The sequence below is a fragment of the Myotis myotis genome, unplaced genomic scaffold (assembly GCF_014108235.1).
Source record: "Myotis myotis isolate mMyoMyo1 unplaced genomic scaffold, mMyoMyo1.p scaffold_m19_p_18, whole genome shotgun sequence".
In the NCBI taxonomy this organism is placed as follows: domain Eukaryota; kingdom Metazoa; phylum Chordata; class Mammalia; order Chiroptera; family Vespertilionidae; genus Myotis; species Myotis myotis.
Genome location: NW_023416322.1, coordinates 28453218 through 28480548, shown reverse-complemented (window position 1 = coordinate 28480548; position 27331 = coordinate 28453218). Strand labels below are relative to the sequence as shown.

Genomic DNA, 27331 nt, shown 5'->3' with positions numbered 1-27331 from the left:
TGCTGGGCATGAGGATTACCTGCCAGGGCACCCAGAGAGGGTCATCGGTGCGGCCAAGGTCCCCCTGTCCTGGCCCTCCCCATTGTACCCGCTGGGCTCCCCTCCCCATCGTACCCCCTGGGCTCCTGGCTCTTTCTCTCTCTGATTCAGCCCTTTGAGAAACCTCCATGTCAGCGTATCTACTTCCTGAGTGGGAAAAGAAGAGGGGATGTTTGGGGGGACTTCCTAGCCTCCCCAGAGTCCGTTATGCAAACGAAGGAAATGAGCCCTAGAAATGAAACCGAGAAGCCCCAAATCAACGCCCTCTGGGAACCCAGGGAGGCCAGGTGTGTCGCTCCCCTAAGCCCAGCCCGCCCTCCCCAAGGCACAGAATCCCACCTGCCTCCCAGCCTGAACCCCTCCCCTGGAAACCCAAGCTTACCGTCAGCATCAGCGTCCATGCTGAGCAAGGCGAACAACAACGGTGCACAGTTGGGACGCCAACCCCAGACCCTGGCCCTCCCCCCACCCGAACTTGCTCCTCCCAGCCCCTCTCCGGAAGCAGCAAACCCCTTCCCAGAGCACCTCAGCCCTCTCACTGACGCTGCCTAGGAGGGAAGTCTCCCTGCGGCCTCCCTGCAGGCCCTCTTGCTGCAGAAAGCAAGCGCACAACAGGCTTTGCGAACATTTGTGGAATGTGTGGTCCCTGCTCCATCCTCAGCCAGCCCCGCCCCGCCCGACCCCACAGCTGAATTCAATGAGCTGACACACAGCCGCTTACAGTGAGCGGTGCGTGACGATGCTACGCAGTGTTACATCAGCACCGGCCATCCATTGCCGGCCCTCTCCCCTCCACTAACATGCTCACCTGGCCGGGCCTGAGGTCGCACCTCATCCTGCCCCCTAGGGGATCCCCAGGGTATCAAGAAACCCCTCCGGATGGACTTCCTAAAGCACAGCCTAAGGGAACGGGTCTTCTTGGGCAAGCCAGTGAGCAGGCCCGGGTCAGCGGGGTGGATCCCAGAGTTGGGGTACTAAGCAGTCCTGGAGCCAGGTCTGGAGCAAATGTGGATCCAGGGCGCCACCTAGTGGCTCCCTCACCTCCCCAACCCAGAAGCCTGCTTTGGGGAGGGGGGGTCCTTTCCTCCCTCAAAAGGGAATGAGAGCCAGCTGGTGTGGCTCAGTGGATGGAGTGTGGTCCCATAGACCAAGAGGTCCCGGGTTCGACTCCCGGTCAGGGCACATGCCCAGGTTGGGTGCTTGATCCCCAGTAGGGGGTGTGCAGGAGGCAGCCGATGGGTGACACATAGATCAATGTTTCTATCTCTCCCTCTCCCTTCCTCTCTAAAATAATCAGTAAAAACATATATTTTTTTAAAAGGGGGGAATGAAAAACTTTTTTTCTTTATTTGCATTGTTGACACTATTACAGATAATAGATGTCTCCATTCTCCCCCCTTTCCCTCCCCCACTTTGGCCTATTCCTCCCTCCCCCCTCCCTGGCCATCACCACAGTTGTTTGTGTCCATGGGTTATACCTGTAGGTACTTTAGCTTGAAATAACGTTTGAGTGCCGAATACTGGGCATTGTGCTTCCATTGCTTTATTTACTCTCTCCCCCAGACCCCCAAACCCCTTTAATGAGGGTAAGAAACACAAGCTCCTGGAGATTAACTTGCCCAAGATCACACTCAGCCTGGATTTGAACCCACGCTCATTTTTCCATCTCCCAGGGTGTGGGCCAGGCAGCTGTAAGCAAATGGGGTGCTCCAGCCCAGAGGGCCTGAAGTCGTTGGGGGGCGGGGAGGGGAAAGGAGTGTAAGGGGGCATGTGTCCCTGCACTTAGAAACCTCCCGAGTGGCAGCGCCCCCTCCAACGGCACAGCTCCGGCAGCTCTCCTTTGTTTTGTTTTTTGTGGATTTTCAGAGAGGGAGGGAGGGAGGGAGGGAGGGAGGGAGGAAGCAAACATGATAGGCTGCCCCCTCACACCCCCCACTAGAGATTGAGCCTGAAGCCCGGCATGTGCCCTGACTGGAATCGAACCCGGAATGGAAACGGCAACCTTTTGGCGCACTGGACGATGCTCAAACAACCGAGCCACACCAGCCAGGCTCCGACAGCTCTTTTTTTAAAAAAATCACTGCTTTCAGAGAGGAAGGGAGAGGGAGGGAGATGAAACATCAGTGATGAGAGAGAATCATTGATCGGCTGCCTCCTCCACGCCCCACACTGGCTTTCAAGATAGCAACCCGGGCGTGTGCCCTGACCGGGAATCGAAGCGCGACTTCCTGGTTCGTAGGTCGACACTCAGCCAGGAGCCGCGCCGCCAGGCTCCGGCAGCTCCTTATTGTGACCGGAGTCTGCAGTTCAAAGGGGGCGGCGAGGCCCTGTGAGAAGCTGGGGAGGAAGGGGACTTCACCCTCTGGGAGAGCTGCCTCGGAATTGACCCAAACCCCTGGGAAAGCCCTGATCGTGGGCCTCCAGCCAGCAACCCTCCAACCCAGGGGGTGCGGTCAGGGGGTGGCACCCAGGCCCACGCTGGAGCAGCACACACACGAGAGGCGGAAAGCTCTTCGGCTTCAGAATCAGAATGCCACCCCAGCCCCAAAACCAGGCTTCTCTCCCACCCCCTTTCACATTTGCCTGACAACCGGACTGCCAAGGGCGGCGGCCCAGGGCCCTGAGCATTTGTGAACATTTGCATAGGTAGCAAGGCAGCCCAACGAAGGCCTTTTTCTAGCAAAAGTGGCATCAGTGCAGGGCTGGGTGACTGCGCTCCCCTCCGGAGAGGACGCCCAGGGCACCCAGGAGCCAGGCGGACAGCGGCTGGAGAGTCCCCGGGAGCCGGCCGGCAGCAGCTCAGCCTCTGCGGCGGTGGCTGTGCTCCTCCCTGGGCCCCATGGGTCTGGGGCTCTGGGGGTGCTTGTCCTTCTTCCCCGACCTGTGGGGAGAGGGACAGGGCAGAAAGAGGCCTTTAGAGGACAAGGCCATGTGATGAGAAGGGGTCCCCTGAGGAGAAGGGGGACCCCATTCCGCCTAAGGCAGCCAACACAGGCAGCCACCACCAATCATAATGGGAGCCAGACCTGGTCTCCAGGATGCAGGCCCCGGCTGGGGAGGCAGGAAGGCGGGAGCCAGCTCCCTCACCCCCTCCTCATCCCCCCCACTCCCCCACCAAGCCAGGCAAGTGTAGGTCGGACAGGACAACTGGTGAAGAAAAATCCCCAGCCCAATGGGGATCCCTCTGGTGCATATGGCAGGGTCCTGCCCTCCAAGGCAGATGGGAAAGTAGCTGGATGCCTTCGTAAGAGAAGCCAGTGGCAGGGACTAAAGGTGGAGATAAGGACTCCAACTGGAAGGCCCTGGACTCGGGACTCTTACTCCTTCACACACAGACCCCTCTTCTCCCCTTCTCTTTTGTCCCGCCTCACCCAGCACCCCCACAGCTGCCCACCTCTTCTTCAGTGCTTTGTCCCCAAAGAAATGGCTGAAGATGAAGTCCTCAAAGTCATCCACCTCGTCGTCATCACCTGTCTGCCGCACCGCCACCTCCTCCAGGCTGTCCTCCAAGGCATCCACAAAGTCCCGAAAGCGCAGGCGGTCATGGCGGAAGATGCCATCCTCACCAAAGTAAGCAGGTGAGAGGGGCAGCTCCGTGGTCAGCTGCCCAGCCCAGGGCAGCCGCGCCAGGTAGGTCCTCAGCAAGGAGGCCAGCTCCTGCTGCCGCACCGGGGCCAGCTCCATGCCAAAGAAAGCCAGGCCCTCCTGGCGGGCACACTCATGCACGCCCGAGCAGCCCTGGGGCGCCCGGTACTTGTGCCTGGACAGCTCTGCCCAGGGTGGCAGAGGGTCATGCTGGTCTTTAGCCCCCTCCTTCCACTGGGGGTGCTTCTGCCTTTCTCCAGAGGAGTGGGGGCTCCCATTTTTCCTGGGGGGCTCCTTGGGGCCCTGCCGCTTCCCATCCTTGCCCCGCTCCTCCGCTCTTGGCTTGCCCTCCTTCCACCTCCCGGCTGGCTCCCCGTCCTCCTTGCCCGCCCAGCTCTTCTTCCTTTCCCAGCCAAACTCATCCTTCCTAGGCTTCCAGTGCTCAGGCTGCCGGTCCCCATGCCCGCCCCGCCTCTTCTCCTTCCCACCCCGCTCTCTGGGACTCTGGAAGTGGGGCTCCTGACTCCCAGCCTCTGAGGAGTTGCCAGGGACCCTAGGGTGCGGGCCCCAGCTCCCCAGGCCCTGCAGCTCCCGAGCCAGCCTGTGGCCCAGCTCGGCGAGGCCAGCGTGAGCTGCGTCCCCTTGGCCTGCATCCCTCAAGCTCTGCTCCAGGTCCCGCTGCACCGACCCCAGGAGCCGCTGCTGCCTCTCCAACTCTTGCCTCAATGCCTGGGCCTCGGCCTCTAGCCGTTCCTTCTGCTCTAGGAAGCCAGCGGCCGGCTCCTGCCCCTGAGCGCCTGGCTCCTTGGTGACCTTGCCACCCTGCGGGCCTCTGCCCCAGCTGAGGCACACCCCGTCTGCTCCCCGGACGCAGGCAGCCTCCAGGCCCTGGAGGCGGGCCCGCAGCTGCTGCAGCTCTGACTCCAGGGCCCGCTGCGAGGCCTCGCCGTGCTGCAGGGCCCCTCGGAGCTGCGCATTCTCCGCTTCCAGCACTTTGGGCCGGTGCATCAGGCCCTGGAGCTCTTCCTTCTGGGCCTGGGATGGGTAGAGGGAGGGAGGGCACCACAGGAGGCTCTTTTCAGGGTGGGTCCCGTGGCTTCCACCCCGATTCTATTCAGTCTAGTGGGCAGATGACCCTTTTATGGCCAGGGACACTCCGAGGACTTGGTCCTCGTCCTCCTCCCCATTTGCCACCTGCCCCAGACCTTGGAGTCCCCAGATCCCATCACAGGCCTGAGCTTCTGCATCCTTATAGAAGCACACACCTCTCCCAATCACCCAGTGAGAGCCAACATGTGGCTTTCCCTGCCCGTGGCATGTTCTTAATCCTCTGCCACACAATCTCCAGGCAGGCCAGAGCAGTCATCGGAGGCGGCACATCACATGAGACGGGTAGACCAGCCCTGGCCTAAACTTGAGCATGAGGGACATCAGAGAACTAGGCAGATGGCCTGCTGCGGTGGGAAGGGAGCGGGCCCAGGTGTAAGGGTAAACAGAGGACACTTCATGTGGGGGAGGACACTAGGACAGACACCTGGCCTAGGGGGGCTGGCCTCGCCCACCCCTTCCTACTGGTGCCCACCTGCAGCTGGGCCTGCAGCAGCCGGATGTCCTGGTTCTCCTTGGCCAGCTTATCCAGCAGGAGGGCCATGTTCTGCAGGCTGGGGACACTGTCTGGGGGTGCTGAGGCCTGCAGCTGCTGCCTTCGCCCATCCTGAGGGCAAAGGAGCCGGTGACCCACCCTGCCCCACAGCCCAGAACTCTCCCACAGGCCCACATGCGATGGACACAGTCACATACCTGCCCATCCCCCATCTCGTGGTCCACCGTGGCATCTGGAAAGACCTGCAGTTCCACTTCCTCCAGGGCCCCTGAGGGACAGCAAGTCCTGAGACTGGCCCCAGGGCACACGGAGAGCACGCCTCCCACACACAACCACCTCCTGCCTGGACCCACCCAGGTCTGAGGTCCAGCCAGGTCAAGGGCCATGGGCTACTCTGAACAGCTGACAAGGCATAACTGAGCAATCCATGTCCAGCCCCAGCACCCTACTTCTGACCCAAAGAGCCGCCCCCATCAGCCTCCCTCGGGGCTGGGAGGGGACAGACCGAACCAGCCAGGGCCCTCCCCACTCACCGCTCTCCGACTCCGAGAGGCCGCCTGGGAATGGAGACAGAGCAGCTGGTGAGGCCTCAGGGGAGGGGTGGGCTGAGGTGAAGGGCAGGAGGACAGCAGAGCCCAGGGGAGAGGCTCAGGGGCCCAGGGGGAGGCACCACTCACCTGAGAAGAGGAGGATCCCCAGGCCCAGCAGAACCAGGGCCCCCAGGAGGCACATGTTGAGGGAGACGCCCGGCTCCCCGCTGACACCCTCGCCTCTGGCCTGGTCCTCCGCACCCAGGGGCCCCACAGGCTGAGGAGCACTGGGCTCCCACCCGCGCCGCCGGCGCCGCAGACCCTCCACGTCCCCGTCGGTGTCCTCCTCGCTGCTGGTGCAGCGGGCCGCCTCCCTGGTCCACGCTGGAGGAAGGGACGGGGACACAGGGAGAGGGGACGGGAAGGGAGGCACGGGGGGCCATGAGCCCTGGCACACAGCAGGGCACGTGGAGACCCTGCCCCTGTCTGCCTGGCATCGATGGCAGCCCCTGCCCAGCCAGGAGGTGGGAGACCGGTCCTTCAGTCTGCCAACCACACGGGCAGCTTCATCCTGAAAGCACTGTCCTCCCTCATGCGCCTCCGTTCAAGCCACAGCCACTCCCACCCTCCCGGGCCAGCCCTAACTGCCCACGTCTGCTCAGGCCCCCGGCTCTCCCCGGTCCTAAAGGTGTGGTCTCCCGACAACCTCCCCGCTCTCGGCTCTTCTCGCTGTGCACACAGTCACCCAGGGTCTCCCCCACTCGCTGACGGCCCCCCAGAGCAGATGAATCTGTAGCGCCCGCCCAGGCCTCCCTGGAGCTCCAGGTACGGACGTCTGCCTGCCCACCTTCACCCCCCACCCAGACAGGTCGACACGTAAACATCTTCACATCGCACGCCTGCATCTGCCTTGGTTCAGGAACCTCCTAAATGGCCGAGGCCCTGGCCTCTACCTCCACCCTGTCACCTTCAACAGCGATGGACTCACGCTCCTCTGCCACACACCTTGACGCAGCCTCCTCAGCACAGGACGGGTGGCCCCCGCCCTCTGCTGAGGCTGCAGCCTGGGCCTGGAATGTTCTCTTCCTCCTCCCCCACCTACCAACAAGCCTACTTTTTGTTCCAGGCTGCACTCAGATGGCACTGCCTATGTCACCCTCTCCCCAACGACACCTGCTTCTCCTTCCCCTCAGCCTGTCCCGACTGAACCACCTTCCTCCTCCTGTGACAGCAACTTAATAATGGCTCCTTCTGCACCCCTCACAGGTCTGACTTCCATCTGGGCTCAGTCTAGTCTGCCTCTTACACAGGCCATGAGCCACCCACCAAGCGAAGAGCTGACGCATGGAAGAGACTCAGGGGATGAGTTGAATCCAGAGGCAAGAAAAGAGGAGGCCGAACGGCAGAGCGGAAAGAGGCAACCAGATCTCAGCCCTGCCACTCATCAGCTGTGTGACCTTGGCCAGGTCACTTAACCTCTCTGAGCCTCAGGGGTGGGGCTGAGGACTCACTGATATAAGCTAAGGAGGCGCCAAGCTACTGCGTCCTAACGGCCTGGACCAGAGCGATGCTCAGAAGTGATGGCTACTCCCACAACCATCCCTTCTAGAAGGACAGCGCCAACGGGAGGCAAGGAGGCCCCGCACCTGCACTGGGGGAGGAGGGCAGGCTCTGCTGGAAGCTCTGATCCTCCAGGTCCTGTGTGTCAGGTCCCAGGTCTGCCACCACGGGCGGCTCCTCCACGTCTTCCCGGACCACTGTGTCTCCGGAGCCAGGGAGCTCCGTGTCATGGCCATCACCTTCCAGAACGCCCTGATGGGGACACAGCCGTGAGCATCTCCTGGCCCTTCCCACTTCCTTCCCGCCCCCAGTGAAGGTCCTCACCTGGGTCTCCGTGTCCTCTGGGGGCATGGGACCAGAAGGGGCGCTTTCACTCTGGGCGAGGGTCTCTGTAGTGGAAGGAAAAGGCCCAGAAAAAACACCACAGCCTCTCAACGCAACCTCCTCGGCAGCCCCGTGGCCCCTGCAGGCCCAGCCAGGCTGGGAGAGGCAGGACAGAGCCAGGAAGGAGTGAGGAAAGAGTATCCCACACTGAGGTTAACGTGGGAAATAAGACTAACCAGCTCCCTTTCCCTGGTGAAATGGGAACCTGAGAACACGGAGGAGAGATGGCTGCGCCCCGCCCTCAGCAAGGCCCTTTACCTTCTCCATCCAAGGTCCCAGCTAATTCTTCACCATCTTCCTGGGAGGGGCTCCAAGGGGCCGGGGGAGCTCTCTGAGGTTCTGGGTCCACCTTGGACCCTGGGCCCAGGGTCTCCACGGGCAGGCTCTGGGGGAAGGGGCAAAAGCAGGAGGTGCTGCAGAGGAGGGACGACAGGACAAACCCCGGAGCATGGGGCCCTCGCCAGGGCGCCTGGGACCAGCTGCACTGCGCCGGGGCCCCAGCCCACAACACAGGAATAGAAGACATAGAGTAACGAGCTGGTCCAGGGGAGGGGCGGGGAGGGGTCGGCTGGCACTGCAGCATCACAGCTCGACGTCGTGCGGGGCCCTTCCTTAACCTCACTTGTGCCCTGAGAACTTCCAGAGGCTCAGTGTCTGTTACACGAAGAAGCACCACTGGACCCAAGCACTGGACACTGTACCAACTGCCCCCACCCAGAAGCTGGCTAGAGAGAGCCCGGGGCCACCAGCACTTCCCTCCCTCCCCACAAAGGACCAGTTCTTGGTTGGCAGGTGGGAGGAGGGTAGCGAGAGAACAAAGTCCTAAGGGTCACCGCCACGTCCCCCACGCTTCCCTGCAGCGGCCCACACAACAGGCCGCCCACTTCACTTGCATCTTCTAAGCTTTTCTGGCCTTTGCGCCTCGCCCACACACCCCTCTCCCAGCAGCTGCTGGCAGAAGCCCATCCACCCCACCCCCCACCCCAGCCTGCCTGTCCTCCACGGAGCTGTCAGCCGCTTCTCTCTGCACACTCCTTCTCAGCGGGCCCATCGCCCGCGTACCCCATCCATGGCTCCCGCCCTCCCTCCCGCCACAATGCCTGGCCTTGGTATGTTTCTTTGCAATTTTCAAGTCACTTTTTCTCATGGCCACCTCTGCAAGGCCAGAACCACAACCCCCTCTTACAGGGGAGGACAGCACGGTGAAATGCCCAGCTGTCAGCAAAGGCACCCAGGAGTCTGGCTGAGTGAGAGCAGCGTGTCCGCCCTCTTTACTGGCGAGCTTGGCCCTGTGTCCTGCTCTGGCGCCATCCGAGCTTGGATCCTCACCCCCAGCTGACTCCTCCAGGGACTCCTCGCCTTCTCTCCTCCTGGCACTTCTAAAACACCAAGCCACTGGGGTTCGGATCCCTTTACAAACTTTCTCCAGCCACTCCGTCCTCCGTCCGGCTGGACCCTTCATCCTTCTCAGTGGCTAGAGGAACACAGGAGTCCACTAGGTCCCTGCCCCACCACCTACCTGCATCACAGGATCTCTAAAACACTCTCCCGCTATCGCTACCCAGCCACGCAGCGCTTCAGCCTCTGCCCAGGCAGCGCGTCCCGACTCCTTCAGACCCAGAGCCCTTCAGTGATTTCCCATGAGGCCTGAGTGCCCGGGCCTGGCTCTCTTCACAGGTTCTCTTCCCAGCTCTGCTCCTAACCTCCCTCCAACACTGACCTAGGTCGCAACCTTATCCACTGGGCCTCCTCAGAGTCTCCCCAGAATGGCTCAGACCTTCTGCTCATGCTGGTCTCCCCATCAGCACCCTTCCTGCCTTCTCTCAGCTCCTCACGGCGCCAGCCCTCCTTCCGGGCATGGCCCAAGTCCCCACACCTGACTCCTGGGCCCGGTTTCCTTCCCCGGCCTCCAGTTCCTCTCGCAGGTGAGGAGGTGATGCAGGTGACCATCGGGACAAGGAAGGAACAGACCCAGAAGCAGCCTGATCCTGCAGGACCTCCCCGACCCCCACCCCCACCCCCGGTGTGCTTCCCAGGCCTGCTTTTCCTACCTCTGAGCCGGCAAGCACCCAGCTATTGTCCGAATCTGGGCAGGAGGCCATAGTCGCTGAGGGCCTTGAGGCGGTCACCTGCAGAGAAGAGCTTCAGCAACCCTGCTCCCTCCCTCAGGGGAGGCGGGATGGAGGGAGCAGCCTTGGCTGGGCTCCCAGGTTTAACGACTGGGCAGCAGCTTCCAGAACCAGCCTGGTCCCAGCTCTTCTGGACAGGATTTGCCTTGCAAATCAGAACCTATGGACAGCCGAGGAGAAGCCTGCCTCTCCCAGGCTCCAACAGGGTCTTGGGAAACTGAACTGACCTTGAAAGGTCAATGAAGCAGAGGCCTGGAAAGGCTTTGGGGAATAACCCAGCCAAGTCGCTCATGCTGTGGTCAGGGCAGATGAAGGCCAAAAAGTGACTGATCTGATTTGCAAAGACAAACAGCTAAGACGAGTGAGGAAAACAGGCCAGCCCTCCCTTCACCTCCGCCAGACTCTCCCACAATCATTACCTTTTCTCCCAGGGCTGGAAAGAGAAAGCTCTAGAGCAGTGGTTCTCAACCTTCCTCAGGCCGCGACCCTTTAATACAGTTCCTCATGTTGTGGTGACCCCCAGCCATAAAATTATTTTCGTTGCTACTTCATAACTGTAATTTTGCTACTGTTATGAATCGTAATGTAAATATCTGATATGCAGGATATATTTTCATTGTTACAAATTGAACATAATTAAAGCATAGTGATTAATCACAAAAACAGTATGTAATTATATATGTGTTTTCCGATGGTCTTAGGCGACCCCTGTGAAAGGGTCGTTTGACCCCCAAAGGGGTCGCGACCCACAGGTTGAGAACCGCTGCTCTAGAGCCTCATTCAGCCCTAAGTCTCCCACTCACCCACCCACCATAGGCCAGTGTTGGGAATCCCTGGCCGGGTAGCTCAGTTGGTTAGAGCATCATCCTGATACACCAAGGTTGTGGGTTCCATCCCCAGTCAGGGCACATACAAGAAGCAAGCAATGAACATATAAATAAATGGAATAACAAACCAAGTTTCTCTCCCTCTCTCTTACATTAATAAATTAAAACAACACTGGCTGCACACTGGAATCACCTAAGATTCTGATCTGATTCAACTGATAACAGAGTCAGGTTCAGGCATTTAAAAAAAAATATATATATATATATATATATATATATATATATATATGTAATGTTTTTATTGATGGAAGAGAGAGAGAGAAACAATGAGAAGCATCCATCGGCTGCCTCCTGCACACCCACTGTGGGATCAAGCTGGCAACCCCAGCATGTACCCTGACTGGGAATTGAACTAGCGACCTGTCAGTGCATGGAGTGATACTCAACCACCTGAGCCACACCGGCCAGGGCAACATGGGCCTTTTTTAAAATCTCCCGGAAGATTCTCACCTACAGGCAGCGTTGAGACTAACGGGCATAGCTTAGATCCATCTGAATGTACCTTTAGTAAATCTTCTGTCATCCTCACTCTCCATTCTAAATTCTGTTCCCTTATTAGTAACCCCCAGTTTCATCTTAGGGAACTTGAAGGTGCCTGGGAAAAAGGCTTCATGGCCACTCTCATGTATAAAGACTTTACAGTTTGCAAAAATCAGGGCTGTGGTCCTACCCCTGCTGATCTCTCTGACTTAGCAGAGTGGGAGTAGGAAGTCCCCCCAGTTTCCAAAGTCTAAAACAAAGCCGGGTAAAAAGAGAGGGACCTATCCCTTCATCCAAAGCCCAGACTGTCCCCACAGGCTGGCCAGCTGCAACCGGAACTTGGCATAAAGGTGAAGGAAGAGAAAGGCTGACCCCTCCCCAGTCTTGACCTGTGACCCTTCAGAGGAGAATAAATAACTCCTTACTGAGGGGCTAGAACAGTGGCAAGTGGAAAAGGACTCTGAGGAAACCCTGGGGAGGAAAGGGAGGCTGGGGGAGACGGATGGCAGTCCTCCTCGGAAAGCCACCCGCTGCCCTGCCATCTGAGCAGGTGTAAGGTGCGCAGTGCCCTAACCACCTCCCGTGGCCCTCCAAGATCCAAGCCCAGGACAGACGTCTTCCCCAATGCCTATGCCTCCAGGCACACAAACCATCCCACCAGGAGACAGGAGAACGGCCGCCATGATACCAAGTCCAAAGCTACAGGCGTCCGCGAGCCACTGCTGTGCAGCCTCCGGCTCTCAGGCCCCTCCTCCGCTCTTCTGTCACCACTCCCCGTCCCCAGCTGCCGTGTGTGCCCGCTAACAGGTGGTGGCAGGAAGGAAGTGGCAGCAGCTTGGGCTGAAGTCCCTGTTTATCCCTGGCTGTGTCCGCCTGCTCAGGTCCTCCAGAACCAAGCACCATGGCAACGAGGGTGATGTCAGACCCACTGTCTCATGGAAACCAGCAACTGGTATTTGGGTCAACAAGACAAACACTTCTGAGACTCAAACAGGAGACCTTTCTGGGACCCCGGCACTCAGGGTTCTAAGCCCTGGCATCTCTCTTGGCTGGGTTCACCCAAGATTCCAAAAGATGCCCCTGTTCTCCAGGCCAGCATCTCACTGCCTTATTAGGAGGTTCCTTCTGCGGTCTAACTCCACCCTTCCCCTCGATGTTTTCAGATCTCTTTCTTACCATCCCCCCCCACCCCCTCCCTTTCCATTCAGGCAGGAGTCAACAAAACCGTCCTTTAAGGACTGGCAGAGACCTCTGCTATTGCTAAAAGACAGCTAAAGGGGGAGCTCTCCCGCTCTGTACAAAGCTGGGAAGCCTGGTCTAGCGCATTTCAACCCCTCCAAGCGTGGTTCCCCCAAACCTCTAGCAAAGGACCCAGGGCCACCAGTATTTGCTGGGGGACCCAGAGCAAGTTCCTGTTTTGGTCTCCATGGTCTTCCTTCTCCCCGTCCAGCAGTGACCAGCAGCTCTGGAGATCCCCGGCGGGGCCCACCCTTTGCGTTCCGCCTTCCTCTGCGCCGCCCTCCGTCCCACGCAGCCCTGCGGGCCCTCTCCCCGCCGGGCATTACCTGATGCGGCTTTCACTTCAGCCTTCCGCTGAACTTGGTGCAGCCTCCCCTGGTTCCCAGACCCAGAAGGGAGGGGAGTCATGTGATCAGGCACCGGCCAATGAGAAGTCAGTTTCCCCGAGGGGGCGGAAACTTTTGGCCAATAGGAGCTGGAGTTGAGAGCCGGGAGGCGGGGGACAACAGGGGGCCAGTACGGCCCAGAAAGCTGGGCTTACCTCCCGGAGGGAGGCTGGAATCCCAACAAACTGAATTGTGGGCAACCGCCCCTCCTCTCCCAGTGCCCAGTTATTAGGAGGAAGACCCAAAACTGAAAGGCGAAGGGTGGCGTCTCCGAGACCACAGGGGCAGGAGCCAGGTTGGTCCCAGGATAGACGCAGGCAGCTGCAGGGGGGGCGGGGGAGTGGCGAGTCGTGGGTTGGAAATAGCCCTCCGGCCGCCCTCCCCACTGGGCTCCTCTAAAAGGGGCGGGGCCTGAAAAGCACCCAAAGTATCTGCTGAGCCAGGTGTAGCCCGTTCCCCACCCTTGATGCTACACTGACTCCTCACCCCAACAACTGGGGTTGCAGGGTGGGCGCTAAACCCAGAAACGCTAAAGGCACTGGCTTCCCGAGGCCTCGGAGCGGAGCCGGAGCTTTCTCTTGGCTCGAGGCCCGGCCCAGGAATGTGCTCAGAAAAGAAACTTTCTCTTAGCGGGACGCAGGGCTGGGGTGGGGCACACAGGACTCTCCGCTCAGCTCAGCAGAACCAGGGTTCGCTCCAGGGCAGACCTTCCTGCCACCCCCACCCCCTGGGCCGCTCAAGGCATACATCCCCCAGTACCCTTCCCAGTGGTGACCACAGCTCATCCCAACCTTTGTGCACATAAACAGCAAGGAGTCCTTGTCTGGATTTTCACGTCGTTTTATTAATCCAACCGTACAAAAGACCCCTCCCCCCATCACATTTCTGCCACCCCTACTTTCTTCCAAACAATGGAATGAGGGACTAAGCAGATATTTCCCCAGGAGCCACTTTACAAAATGCTGAGATGGGGGGAGGCAGCACAAAAATAGCAACAGAGAAAAGAGGGGCAAACAGAACCACAAACACAACACAAAGTGGGGGGTGAGGGGGCTGCTCTCTGCGGCTTCAGAGTCAGGGGACACTGAGAGGCGGGCACAGAGGCCGCTGGCTCCACCTGGGCAGGCAGTGAGTTCTGCAGCAAACCTGTCTCCTCTGCACATGCTGGGGTCCAGGCGGCCACCAACTCCTCAGGCCCGCCTTCCCCACCCCCTGGGTCATGTGTGCAGGCCCCAGGTCCACCTCTGGCAGGCAGTGCTTTAAAAATAAAAACAAATAAAGCCCAAAACTACGGCCGAGAGGAATGACAACTGCTAGAACGCCAGGCCCGAGAAGATGCAACCAATAGCAGGGGAAAGAGAAGCAACACCCAGGCTCTGAACGGCACTTCAGGACCTCGGCAATGAGGGTTCCTGCTGCCTCCCCCCAACCACAGGCTGTGACGGGGATCCTTTTATCAGAAGAAATGAGGTATAAGGGCTCGGTGCCCTTTCAAGCTTTCCTTCAATCAAGCCAGGGAGGCGGGGGAATAAGGGCACCAGAAGTTGAAGACCAACGCGAATAATGTGCAACGGATGGGCAGGGCGGGGGAAGGCGGCACAACACCGAGTCCAGGCTTCCAGGACTGTCCAAACTTCAAATATTCTGGTCAGACCACATATCCCAATTTTTGGCAAAAAAATATGGTCATGAGGAGAAAAGCACAAGAGAAGCTGAGAAAGGACCAGTAACTTTGGTACCAGGGAGACCTGTCCCGACAGCATCTCTTACCTACTGTCTTGAAGCCCCAAATCACCAAGAAACTGCCGTGGCCAAGAACTCTCCTGTTTCTTCAAGCTATTTGGTTCTTTGAAGGGGGAAGAGTTAAGCAGGTTTTAGAGAAGGCAGGAGAGAGCAGGAAAAGAGGAAAATCCCTTTTTATTCCCCACAGCTCTCTCCCAGAGCCCAGGGAAGGGCTACTGCAGGGACGGGAAGAGACCCAAACTCCTCTGGCGAGAAACCTTTAACACGTGACTCCAAAAACTAAGGCTGCAGCTGCGGGGCTAGATAGGCGTGTTAGGCACAGGTGCTGGGGGCACCCATCATCTAGAGGGATCCCCCTGCCTTCCAGATCTTCCTCCAGCCTCTTTTCTCTTGCAGCCATACCCCTCGGCCTCCAGAAACATCCACCAAACCATGGCTCTGCTGGGCAGGCTTTGGTTTCCTGGATCTCTGTAGATCTCAGCGTGAAAGTTCCCAGAACTGTGAGCGATCCAGGCTCCTGCCTGTCCAACCTCAGTTCCTCTTCTGCCCTCAGGAGACACCGCACTTCTGCTCCGGGGGATGGAAAGCCAGTGGAAACAAAGGACCAAGAGCCAGACACGGAAACAGCCGCCCTGGGAGAGCAGGGAGGAAGGTACGCGCTTCCCTGGGTCACCGCGCCAGCATCACCCATCGTTGGCAGCCACCAGCTGTCCCATGCCCTCGCGGATGTACACAGACTGGATCTCCTTGGTCTTGAGGCAGAGGTCACAGGCCCAGACGGCAGAGGCCTCGGTGGTCAGCAGTCCATAGGCGCTCTCGGTCATGCCCGTGCACTCCCGGTGGAACCACTTCTGGCAGGAGGCCTCGCACAGAATGGCATCCTGGTCATCGTTCACCTCACTCCGACACGCACCACACGGATACACCAGGCCTGGAGGAGGCTGGGGCCCCGAGCCCCCACCTGCCTTGCCAGGGGGTGCCAGGCTGTTGGCATCTGGAGTGCCCCCACCCCGCCCACTGCTGTTTGGGGGGAAGCTGGGCTGACTCCCATTAACAGCAGCAGCTGGGGAGCCCGTGTGGGGCTCCTGGGGAAAAGCAGTGGGCGCGGGTGGATTCAGGGGCTTCCCCCCATCCTCCACACCAGGGCCAGGAAAGCCAGGGTCCGGACCAGGGAAGGGACTTGTGTTGGGGGGCAGGCTGGGGAGCCCCTGACCAGGTCTCTGAAGAGGAGAGGGGCCAAACGGCGCCCCTGGCTGGGCAAAGCGTTGGGGGAGAGGAGGGCCCAGCTCCCCTCGGGAAGGCTGTCCCATGGTGGGCGAGATCATGGGACCAAACCCCCCCACTGGGCCTGGCATCATCTGCCCACCAGGAGGGCTAAAGTTTTGACCCAGAGGCTGGTTGAAGGGTTGGCTGGAAAAGTTCATGTTGCCTGGGGGTGGGTAGCCAGGGCCCTGGGGGGGCATGCTGAAAGCAGGGCCCATAGCGTTGGGAGGGAAAGGGGGGTGTTGTCGACGAAGAGGCTGGGGACCCCCTCCACCTCCGGTGCCATAGCCTGGGGGTACTTGGCCTGCCATGCCCCCTTGCACACGGAAGCCTCCAAAGGGGACAGGACTGCCAAGGAATGGAGGGGCTGCGCCCCCCACCTTAGGGGCTCCGAAGTCATCCTCAAAGGGGTTGGATGCAACCAGGTGATCCACCATAGGAGTCGGGGGTGGCGCAAACTCCGTCAGATGTGAGTATGCAGGGCCCTGGTGGAACAGAGGAGGGAAAGGGGGTCATGGAGGGAAGCGCAGAGCTAAACCAGAACACCAGAAACACACTCCACGTTTTGGAGGCTGGCTCCAGCCAGCCCAGCTCTAAAAATCAAGACGGACCTTAGAATGCAACAGAGACGCAGAAGGCACAGCACACTGTGCCAACTGCATTTTGAAAACAGGCAGGACGAGGCTGGAATCCCAGCCCTGACACTGGAGAACCTCAAGACCCTGGAGCAAGTATTTAACTTTCTTAAGCCTCACACACCTCATCTGTACAACAACTTCCCACCTCCCCACGCTCACACTGCTGGAGCACTCCAGCACGAGCCCTGGCGCCCAGAGGGCAAGTGGCCGGTGTGAGGGCACCAGGACAGGAAAAATGGGAGGAGAGTCTGACCCTGGCTGATGGGATCTTCGGGCAAATCATCTCATCCTCCGCCCCTGACAAATGTGTTATGAAGCTGAAGGAAAGGACCAGACACAGAGCGAGAGAGAACTTTCTCTTCTCCCCGGACCGACCAGGACACAGACGTGGGAGTGACAGCGTGCAGGGCGGGGCCGCCGGGAGCCCTCCCGCCCACCAACCACCACGCACCTGAGTATTTGACTTCCTTCGCTTCTTTTCTGGGCTCTTCATTTGCAAACCTGGACAAGCAGCACAAGGCAAACACAAACAGGTTTCCCTGGGGCTCCCGGCCCCCCTTCTCCCAGCCGTGCTCGGCGGAACTCCCCAACTTCACATGCGCTTGCTTATTACCCAACAAGTAAACACTAACAAAGGTGTAACGTGAACAGTAAATCGTGTTCCCACTCTCGGCTGCTGCTTCCTTCACATGAGACGTCCTCTCTCTCGAAAGCCTCCGATTTCCAAGCGGCTCCGGAATTCCAAACCCTAGGGCCCTCGATCTGACACCTGCCCCGGCTCCTGGAGGGCTTCACCCCCCATCTTCTCAGGCCCCTCGGCCTGAGGACCCCCGTCTCCCCACCCGCCCAGCCTTTCTCCGAGGCCCCCACGTCCCGGGCTTCTCCAGCCCGCGGCCCTCCTCCGCGCTCTCACCGGCCTTGCCCTGCTTCCTCCCGGTGCTGGGCGGCGCGGGGGGCGGCGCGGGACCACCGCCTCCCTCCAGCTTGTCCGGTGGGGGCGGCGCCGAGGCGGCCATGGAGCGGGGGACCCGGGTCAGCGGCGGCGGGAGACGGACGCGCCCTCGGGTCGCACCATCGCCCGGAAAGGGTGTCGGGGGCAGCCCAGCCCCCGCGCGGCGGCCACCCAGAGGGCGGCGAGGGGCAGGCGCCGAGCCGGAGCGCCCACTCGCCTTCCTCCCGGCCTCCCAGCCCGCCCGCGGCCGCAGCCACCGGAACCGGAAGTCGGCCCGGCCGCCTCCTATGAGCCGGCTGGGGAGGCGGGGCCTGGGCTAGTCCCTCCCAGCGCGCCGCGGGGGGCGGGGGGGGCGCCGTACCACTGCTCCACCCGGGCGGGCAGGCGGGAGCGGCCGCCGCCCCTCCCACGACCGCCGCCGAAGGGCGCACGCCCGGGACCGCGGTGCCCACTGCAAACTCGCACGTCGCCCCGGACGGTGGTCCCCAAAGTGCCGCCCTGCCACCCTCCCGGCGCACCCGTGCTCGCGGGCGATCGCCAGCTCCAGCGAGGCCAGGCGGGTCTCGCCGCCCCGATTCTCCGCCACGGAGGGCCCCCGGCGAACTACAGGTAGCGACAGTGACAGACCGAGGTAGAAGAAATACGGACTTTAATGAAGATTCCTTCCCTTTGGTATGAGTGAGGCCGGTGCAAACAGCTGAACAAAAAGGAGGCGCAGGTCCAGACAGCCAGCTCTCCCTTGGGACGGGCTGGAGGCTTCTAAGTCGCAGCGGCCTTCCCAGAGTCGCCCTAGGTCTTCAGTAACTGCAGGTGTCAAGTCCCCCCACCCCACCCACCCTGAAACAGGCCGTTCAGCCGAACATCCCGGCAGCCGGCAGCCTCGGTGAGAGCTCCCCACGGACTTCTGACCTGGGTCTCCTAGAAAAGGCAATGCTGCCGACCCCAAATGCCGCACAGGCTGAGCTGAGGAAATGCCAGTAGTTGGAAAAGGGCTTTGAAAAGTCCAGGAGGTGATGTATAAATGTCATCGGTTACCAACCTTTTGTGCTCAAGAATAAGCCATAGTAAACAAATTAGGAAAGTAAATCTACAGCCCTAAAATATATGCATAAAAAACAAATGCAGATCCAAATCTACAGATGGTATTCAGGGATTGTCTACTGCTTTTGAGTCTCAATGCCCGTTCCTGCCTCCACAAAATCTACCTCGGAGAGCTAACAGTTCGGGAGCCCAAATTCAGTCATCACCCCACCACCCTCGCACAGGGAGGCAGCGTGGAGGCTGCGGAAGGGCTGCACTTTGGCTGTAGAATATAACATGCATGCAACATGGAAGGGGTGGGGTGAACAACATGTATATACAAACCCCTGGGGACAAAGGCCCCGGCCAGGAGGCACTGAGCAAAGAAGGGGTCCATCTCCCCCCTGGCCGGGAGGGGAGCTCTGAGGCAATCTGTAAAGGGGGCATATGCCCAGGGAGAGGGAACAGCTGCCACTCCTGCTTCTGTTCTCCCAACCTAAACTGGAGGGATGCTGAGCAAGGAGAAGACAGGGTCCCGGAAGCCAGGGGATCAGCACCCCTATCCTTGGCCTCAGGGGCCCAAGAACTCTGCATAAAATATCTTCAGAACTAGGAGATGGTCAAAGGCACAAAGTTTAAACACTGGGAAGGGAGGGCTGTTGAGAGGGGCTGGAGTACCCTGAGCCCAGGGGTAGACCAGAGGTGTGGTTTGTTGCTCGTTTCCTGGAAGGGCGACTGCCTGTCATCACAGGACGTTTTCCATTACGAGGCACACGGCCCAGGCCTTGAGCACCCACCTTCCTGAGGAAGGGGTTATCAGGTTGGCACAGGAAAGGCCCTGGGAAGGGGCCACTCTAGGTTAATACTTTGGTGAGGTTTGGGGAGAAGTAGGATTCTACCCCAGGCTCCTGACTCAAACCCTCTCCCTGAGCTGGATGCTAAACCCAGTGTCCACACTACCCCCAGCTCCTACACAAGGCCAAGCTCACAGAACACTCCAAAGTGAGGTCCTGAAGTCAGGGGATAGTGGACGGGTTGAAGGGAGTTTTCCGGCAAGCACCTGGGACGGATCACAATTTCCGTTCCACCGGCTGCTGTAGACACAGTTCGCTGCCCGCAGAGATGATGGGCAAGTGATTGTCCATGTGGTAACTGATGAGGTGACTGACGCTCTCGAAGCGGTGATCCTTTGTCCGAACCTGGGAAGGAAGAGAGTCCATTCAGGTGAAGAGTCAAACTAAGAACTCGGCCCCCGAGCCTGAAGAAGCTGCAATATTCAGGAAGGTTGAGGAGAAAAAGATGGCAGGGGTGGGAGGACTGTCCCTCCTGATCACTGATGCTTTTCTAGAAAAAGAAGTTAGAGAAGGTCAGGAATGGGAAGGCCGGGAACTGGGAAAAGGCCGAGAGGACATCAGAAATTAGGAGAGATACCTACTGCTCCCGTGACCGGGAGGAAGGCGGCAAGCCTCAGTGCAGAATACACAGCACAAAAAAGGATGGGAAAGGAGGCCGAGAGTGCTGTAGAAGAGAGACCAAGTTATGGGGGACGGGGGAGCAGCAGAAAGCAGGCAGCACCCTGGTCTGAGCCCCAAGTCGAGGAGGGAAGGAGCCCCTGGCTCCACTTGTAAGAGGAGACATGGAGTGTCTAGCCTGTAGCCATTGACACTGAGCACAACCTCTCCAGGATGGTTACCTCATTTGTCAAAAAGGGGGGGGGGGGGGGCTCAAGTGAGATAAGCACCTTCTAACTCCCCTGGGCGTAGTTTATAGTTTGCAGATTTGAGGACTGGCCAGGACTGAAGGGAACACAGCTCATGCTCAGGGATGTGAAGGGGAAAGAACCCTCAGCCGCTGGATGGGGAATGCCAGGCACGTTGAGAGCGGGGAGGACCACATAGGGGTGCCCCGCGGGGAAAATCTAGGAATAAGGGAAGGAATAGGGCTGCACAGGAGGGCCCCACCACCCATGCCCCTGCCACACTCACCACACCCTCAGGGTCCACCAGCAGCAGGTGCTTGGGCTGCCCGCTCTGCAGGCCAGTGAGCACGTACTGGCCAGGCGTGGTCGTGCTTTCCCGCACCAGGAAGTCCCCGTTGAGCTGCAGCAGGGCCTCAGCCTCCCGCCGGTTCAGCTTTCCATGGAACCAGGGCTCCCCTCGGAGCTGCTCAGCCATGGCCACTGACTGGGGAGGTGGAGGCACCCGAAGGGCATCTTCAAAAGGCTCTGGGGGTGCAGAGAGAGGACGAGGAGAGGCAGCTGGCACAACACGTGTCCAGGACCAGAACCCTCAGGGAAGGGAGGCCAGGAAGGAAAAAGCAGAAGAGGAACCAAGTAGAAAGGCAGGGTATGGAATGGAGAAGCACTCACTCATGTCAAAGAGGTCTCGGGGCGCACTGCCATTGACAGCAAGATTGGGGGGCCCAGCCCCGCCCCCTGCTTGCCGGGCCTTGTCCAGGTTCTGGATGTTGACGTAGGAGGGGTCATCAAAGAGCTCTCTGCCTGCTGAGGAAAGGGAGGTTTTCAGGGACCTCAGCCCTGCCTCCTGCACCCCTGGCTCTGGCTCTCTCAGCCCCTTCCATACCTGGGCAGGGTGGCAGGGGTGGCATCTGCTTGTAGACTTCTGGGTCTCCCCCTGCAGGCTGCCCCACAGGCTGAAGGAATAAAAATAAGGTGAAACCAGAGGCCCTAACCAGCCACTCCTATCCCAGGCCCAGTCCACCTCTATCAAAGCAACTTACCAGCGTAGCTCCCAGGTGGCTGGGGTTCTGGGCACTGGGCAGAGTGGGTCGAGCAGGCCCCTGGGGGGCTCCTTCCCGAAGCCTCATGTCCACCACCCCGCCAAGAGGGGGTTCCTTCCCCGGGAAGTCATTATAGTATTGATGATCAGGTGGCTCTTCCTCCTCCTCATCCCAAGCTGAGCCATCAAAGCCAGCCATCCTGAGAGGAGGAACAGGAGGGCGTGAGGAATGTGGGTGGGAGGATGGAGGGAGGGGAAAGAAACCATGGCCATGTATTAGGACTTCCTCTGAGGTAGGCCCTAGGCTGAGTGTTTTATATGATCATTTCATCCTCACCGCACCTCTATAAGGTAGGATTTCCTTTCCCAGTTTTTAAAAAACATATTCTTTTATTGACTTCAGAGAGGGAGAGAGAGAGAAACATCAATGATGAGAGAGAATCATTGAACGGCTGCCTCCTGCACGCCCCACCCCAGGGAGAGCCACAACCAAGCATGTGATCTCTTGGTTCATAGGCTGATGCTCAACCACTGAGCCACGCCTCATTTACAGATGAGGAAAAGGAGGGTCAGAGGTGAAAAGATTTGCTCAAGGTCTCCCACTGAAAGGTGGTTCACCTGAGATGCAAATTCAGATTTGACTTTAAAGTTCATGCCTTTGATCATTAAACTGTCTCCTAAGAGGGAGGAGAAACACTAAGCAGCAAGGGGAGGGGGGTGCTCCAGAATATTTTAATCTCCTCTGCTAAATACCTCCTGGCCGGAGGAAAGGTGAGGAACTAAGAAAAAGCCACCCTCCCTCACGCAAACTTTCAGAGGCTTCTAGGGGAAGGAAAACAAAGAACTAAGGATGGGGAAACAGCAAGAAAGAGGGACAGGCCAGATACGAGGCCGCTGGCAATGAAAAGCCCATCCAGCCAGGGACGGGCCACAACACGAAGCCCTGGGCTACAGCTCCACACGGGAAAGGAGGGGAGAGCTGGCCCTGCAGCAGGCAGGGCCTGAAAGGCTTTGCTGAGAGCCACAGGAAGCTTAAGAATAGCAGGAAGTGGGAAGCGGGGGGCACACAGGTTATTTCCTTCCCTGACCCACTCTGCGCTCCAGTGTGGGAATAGAGGACCTACTTTCCCAATCCTGGTCTGGGGCCCCGCGCCCTCCTCCCCGCTCACCTGTCATGGGGGGTGACCAGCTTGGGCGGGTTCCTGAGGTATTGTTTGAACCGTAGCTCGAAGGCCTGGCCGATGGTGCTGATGACGTCCTGAGCAAGCCCTTCGGGACACTCCAGGATGTGGCAGGCTAGGGGCACGGCAGAGACTGTCGGTGAGCTCTGAGGCGGGGTTGCTGGGAGGAGGTGCAGACAAGAGCCCTCCTCCTCCTCCTCCTCCTCAGGAGCCCCAGCTTAGCTCCCCCTGATCCTGCTCACTTGCCTCATGAGAGCGGGCCCCGCCCAGCGCTCCCCACCATGCCTCACCTCTCTGATTCACCGGGTCTTTGGCAACATAGGCGACATACTCAGCTGTGTCCTGGAGTGGAGAGAGTGTCAGAAGAGGCCAGTTAGCTAAATCTGACAGCACCGCCTCACTCCTGGCCCCTAAATGCCAGTCCTTTTCAGGTATCGCCTCCATCTAGCATGCCCGCCTCCATCTAGCATGCCCGTTTCTCTGGCCAGTACCTTCCCAATCCCTGTCCCTTCCTCTTCTCCCACCACTGTTGCTCTGCTCCCCAACTCACCGGGTCCCCGCCGGACGCAAATGAGATAGATTGCATGTGATGGTTGGCGATGATCTGAGGGTTAGGGCAGGGGATGGAGAAGGAAGGGAATGAGGTGTCAGGCAGCCTCGGGGCTCACCTGAGCGCCCCCCACCCCTGGCCCAGAACCTCGGAGACTCATTCTCATCCTTTTGATGTCTTGCCCTGTGTCCTCCTAATCACCCCCTTCCCCACTGTCCTGCTGCTCCCAAGCCTTCTCTCCTCCTGTCTCACCCGCGCAGCCAGGCCCCCGCTCAGCCCTCCCATCAGTGTCTCTGGTCCCTCTGCCCAGCCCCGCCAACCTGTTTGCAGTCTGCGGCCATGAGGTTGAGGCTGCTGGTGGAGACGGTGAGAGTGATCGGCATTCCGGCAAATTTCAGGTTACTCCTCCCCAGAATGGAACTGAGTGGGCGGCTACAGGGCTAAGGAAGTACCCAAGGGTCTCAGAAGACAGGGGTTCCCAACCCCCAGAAACCCCCACACTCCTGCCTTTTGGCTTTCTCCCCGCGGGTCCCATCCTTGCCGTCGCCCTGCCCCTCCACAGCTCCCAGAAGCATCCCTAACCCCCTCGACCCCACGTACCTTTCTCCTTCTCGAAGCCCCCTTAGCACCTGGCACAGCCTCACACACCAGGCTGATGGCCTCCCTGGGGAAAGAGGGGTGCTCAGACCCCGAGCTGGCCTCTCCCTCGGCTGGGGCTGCCATGGGGCTGGGGAGGGGGAGGGGAGGGGAGGGCCAGGCCAGACTCCAGGGGCGCCCGAGGCTCTTTGTCGTGGTGGATTGAATTAAGGGCCTTTAATATTTGATGACACTGAGAGGCCGCTTCCTGGCTGATTGGGTTAGGGCCTCGGTAGACTGGCCCCACCCCCTTCCAGCTACCCAATGTCCCACTCCCTTCCCAAAGGCAGCAGCAACCTTCCATCTACCCCCATTTTCTACTCGAGCCCCAGCTGCCAGCTGCCTCTGCCACCTCCTCCCACAACTCCCAAGGCTGGATGAGTAAGAAGGATCCAGGCCAGAGTTGCCTCTTTTCATTCAGACGTGGACTCATTCCCCTAACTTCCTCTCAATCCCCTTTACCACCCAGAGATAAACCATCACTCACACCATCAGCCAGGCACCCACGCCCCCCCCCCCACACCAGCCCCAGGAGGCCCACATTCCGCCCCCTCCCCACTGACCTGGTGACCTGAGTCCGGGTGTTGAAGTCCAGGGCACGCATGGATTGCAGGACCTCCACACAGCCCATGTACTGAGGGGAGGAACGGGAGGGTTACCAGTCAGCCGCCCCATCCCCTTCCCAAAGGGCCCTAGGATTTTTCTCTACAGGGTCCCTAAGGGCAGTAAAGATGAATACGTTCTGCCACAGCCCACGCCATGCAAGGCAACAGGGAATGAGCAGAGGGGAAGGGGCAAGCTGGGAGGACCGTACACCGCTGGGAAGGGAACTGGGAGGGATGGGCGCTGGGTGGGATGGAGTGACAGCTCTAGAAAAGGGGGAGGAGACTGGAGGGGACAATCAAGAGCCACTCATTCCCACACTTTCTAAGGGCCTCCCAGGGGCTGGGCATTGTGCTAGGCATGGCAGGGGGTGCGGGGGGGGGGGGGGGAGCCACCAGAAGGAAGGGGGACCCAGGCCGAGCTGGAAGGGCCGGCAGAATCAGAGAAGGAGCAAGACAAGGTTAGGAAAAAGGCCACTGAAACCAAGCGAGTGGCTGGGGAAGAGCAGGAAGAGAGAGATTCCGGCAAAGCTAGAGTGGGCAGAGGAGCTGGAGCGGCCTGGGAGGGAGGACGGTCACTCACCCGAACCAAGTAGGAAACCCCGGGTCCCATGACTTTGTCGTTAGGATGCAGCCAGCCCCGCGTGGGCTTATTGACAAAGCTCCCGTGGCGGGTCCACTCCTCGCCCCCCAGCTGGCCCCCTTCCACCCGAGTCCTGCGCCCGCCGCCTCCGCTCAGCTTGTTCATGTCCTGGAGGGGGGGCAGGGGGCCTGAGTCTGGCACGGCTGCCCCGGCGATGCCCTCCCCGTCCTCGGCCACCCTGCCTGGCTCCCCCCTGGGCCCCGGGCGCGCCCCCGCCGGGCTGGCCAGCTTCAGGTTGCTCATCCGGGGGAAGAAGGAGCACAGGGTGGTGGGACTGTCGTCCCCAGACTGAGGTGGCAGGATGGGCCCCAGGGAGGAGGCTGATGGGGACGGCAGCTCCTCCGGCGGGCTGGACCCTGACGCCCCCTCCTCCAGCGATGACAGAGACTCATTCCGGAGGGGGTTGTACTTGGGCTTGGGGGGCAGGAGATCCATGGCTGGAGTGAGAGGGAGGCTGCAGCCCAGCCCGGCCCCCCTGCCGGTCAGGGCAAGGGGGCCAGGCAGGGGGCATCCCCAGGCCCTTAGCCTGAGTGGCCCTTTATGGCCCAGGGATCTCAGGGGTCCTGGGAAGGAAGAGGGACAGTGGCTCCGATGCCTCTGGCTCCCCCAGTTCAGACACAAACAGTTTCAAGCCCCATCCCCGCCCAGCGTGGAGCCTCTTCTCTGGCTGAGAGAGGAGCAGGCTGGACCCAGAGCTGCCAGGCTCCTCCCCAAGGGCGGGGACTACGGGGAGAGGCCAATCCCGAAGACAGTGCTGACTCACAGGCTCGGAGGGGCTGGGCCCCCCACCACGGCCCCCCATCCAGAACTCGTGCAGAGGCAGAGCTACCCTCGCCCACCCCACCCCCACACAAACAACTAGTATCTGGGGAGAGTCAAGTGGGGGTGGGAGGGAAGGGCGAGAAGGAAAGGAGGGGAAGAGGAGGTCTGGCTCAGTCCCGACCGGACAAGGGCAGGCCAGAGGGAGCAGGAAGCGGAGGGAGGGTAGGGGGGGAATGAGGGAGGAAACAGAGGCAGCTGGGGTGGAAAGGGAGGCGATCCCAGAGCTCAGCGTTTCCCTTCCTGTTAGACTGAACACAAGCCCCCACCCCCACCCCCATCACACAGGGGGTGGTAGCCCCAGGGAGCGGGGCCATTAGCACCCTCCGCTAGACAGCTGTGAACAGGAGTAAAGAAACGGGGAGAGGAGCCCTAGCTGGGCGGCTGTGTTGGCTGGAGCGTCGTCCCAGTCAGGGCACAGACCCAGGCCAGGCACATACAGGAGACGGCCGGTCAATGTTCCTAACATCGATGTTTCTCTCTCCCTCCCTTCTTCTCTAAAATCAATAAAAATTTGATGAAATGGGGAAAGGAGCCCGCTGGGTCGCTGAGTTGGTTAGCGCATCGTCCCAATACACCAAGGTTTTGGTCAGGACATACAAGCAGCAACCAATGAATGCATAAATAGTGGAACAAAAAAACACGATGTTCTCTCTCTCTCTCTCTCTCTCTCTCTCTCTCTGCCCCCCTCCTTCCCTCCCTTTCTCTCTCTAAATCAATAAATTTTAGAAAAAGAAAAAAGAAATGGGGAAAGGAAGAAGGTGGTCCCAGAGGATAGGGAGAAGGGCCAGGAGGAAGGGCAATGCTGGTGAGGCACCGGGAGAGGAGCTGGAGCCGAGGGCGGGCTGGTGGCACCGACGATGCCAGGAACAGTCGCCCACAGGCAAGCACTGTCCTGCCCCCTTTCCACAGGCCTGGTTAGCAAAGCCAGCTGTCCAGGGTAGAAGGGGGGCAGGGCACTGGCTCCAAGGTCAGCTCCCCCTCCGTTTGCGGGGATGACCGGTGAGGGCCCATGCGTCCACCAGGGGACACAGTTCCTCTCATACCCAGGGCACAGTCTGGGTGGAGGAGGTGGGAGCGTCAATCGGAGGCCATGAAGGGACAGGGGGGCAGAAGACAAACTATGCCAAGTACAGGAGAAAAGAGGGCCAAGAAGAGACGGGCCGAGGCTGCACACGGGGAACCCATCCCAACCCACTCTTCCCCCCCACAGCTTCCTGCCACAGCGCTGCGTGAGGGGGCCACAGAGGAAGTTGGAAAGCGACCCAAGAGGAAGCAGTAAAATCCATATACCCCCCGAGCTCACCTCGGAATTACCTATCCTTAAATTACTTCGGCAGATAACCAGGGGACGTGCTAAGCTCGGTCACCTCCCCCGCCCTCAGCAGAGGAGAGCTGGCATGGCCTCCCCCACTCGGGAGAAGGGATTCTCTCCGTCTGCTTCCCGAGGCTCAGCGCCCGGGCGTCCAGAGCACGAGGAAAGGGTTCTGCCACCACCTCACACACGCAAACACACACCGGGGTGTCTTCATCTTTAGAGACGGGCATCCTGCAGAAGCCTGCGGCACCCACAGGCCGCGAGAGACCGACAGGTGTGGGCATTTGGGGGCAAAGTAAGAGGAGGGGGGGCTCCTTCTGCACAGAAAGCAAGGAGACTGTCCACGGGCGGGCGGGCGGGCGACTGGGTGTGGGGAGAAGCGGCATGCGCCTGCCCAGCCCAGCAG

At 59.7% G+C, this 27331-nt stretch overlaps 3 protein-coding genes across 5 annotated transcripts; all 3 read right to left on the bottom strand.

Annotated features, from left to right (window-relative positions):
* Nucleotides 1-1560: 1560 nt before the first annotated feature.
* On the bottom strand, nucleotides 1561-12897 carry PBXIP1 (PBX homeobox interacting protein 1). 2 transcript variants are annotated; one of them, XM_036343569.1, is made up of 11 exons: nucleotides 12763-12897; nucleotides 9753-9830; nucleotides 7960-8086; nucleotides 7642-7706; nucleotides 7404-7569; nucleotides 5905-6141; nucleotides 5761-5784; nucleotides 5425-5495; nucleotides 5207-5338; nucleotides 3434-4659; nucleotides 1561-2920 (listed from the first exon to the last, which is right to left on the bottom strand). In XM_036343569.1, exons 2-11 carry the CDS (start codon nucleotides 9801-9803, stop codon nucleotides 2839-2841), a joined length of 2181 nt encoding a protein of 726 aa, XP_036199462.1. In that variant the 5' UTR covers nucleotides 9804-9830; nucleotides 12763-12897; the 3' UTR covers nucleotides 1561-2838. The 2 variants fall into 2 exon arrangements, with proteins under 2 accessions (XP_036199462.1, XP_036199463.1); XM_036343570.1 differs by lacking the exon at nucleotides 12763-12897 and adding an exon at nucleotides 12555-12672.
* Nucleotides 12898-13646: 749 nt separating this feature from the next.
* PYGO2 (pygopus family PHD finger 2) lies at nucleotides 13647-17698 on the bottom strand. Its single transcript, XM_036342586.1, has 3 exons — nucleotides 17380-17698; nucleotides 16918-16967; nucleotides 13647-16313 (listed from the first exon to the last, which is right to left on the bottom strand). The coding sequence occupies exons 1-3, from the start codon at nucleotides 17480-17482 to the stop codon at nucleotides 15249-15251; spliced, it is 1218 nt and encodes a 405-aa protein (XP_036198479.1). The 5' UTR covers nucleotides 17483-17698; the 3' UTR covers nucleotides 13647-15248.
* Nucleotides 17699-18050: 352 nt separating this feature from the next.
* SHC1 (SHC adaptor protein 1) lies at nucleotides 18051-26278 on the bottom strand. Of its 2 annotated transcripts, none has more exons than XM_036342585.1 (12): nucleotides 24729-26278; nucleotides 24107-24177; nucleotides 23508-23571; nucleotides 23228-23347; nucleotides 22908-22961; nucleotides 22648-22699; nucleotides 22346-22472; nucleotides 21178-21376; nucleotides 21021-21090; nucleotides 20807-20938; nucleotides 20424-20662; nucleotides 18051-19637 (listed from the first exon to the last, which is right to left on the bottom strand). In XM_036342585.1, the coding sequence occupies exons 1-12, from the start codon at nucleotides 25221-25223 to the stop codon at nucleotides 19509-19511; spliced, it is 1752 nt and encodes a 583-aa protein (XP_036198478.1). In that variant the 5' UTR covers nucleotides 25224-26278; the 3' UTR covers nucleotides 18051-19508. The 2 variants fall into 2 exon arrangements, with proteins under 2 accessions (XP_036198478.1, XP_036198477.1); XM_036342584.1 differs by having other exon boundaries at nucleotides 20807-20941; nucleotides 24729-26277.
* Between the last annotated feature and the right edge of the window lie 1053 nt (nucleotides 26279-27331).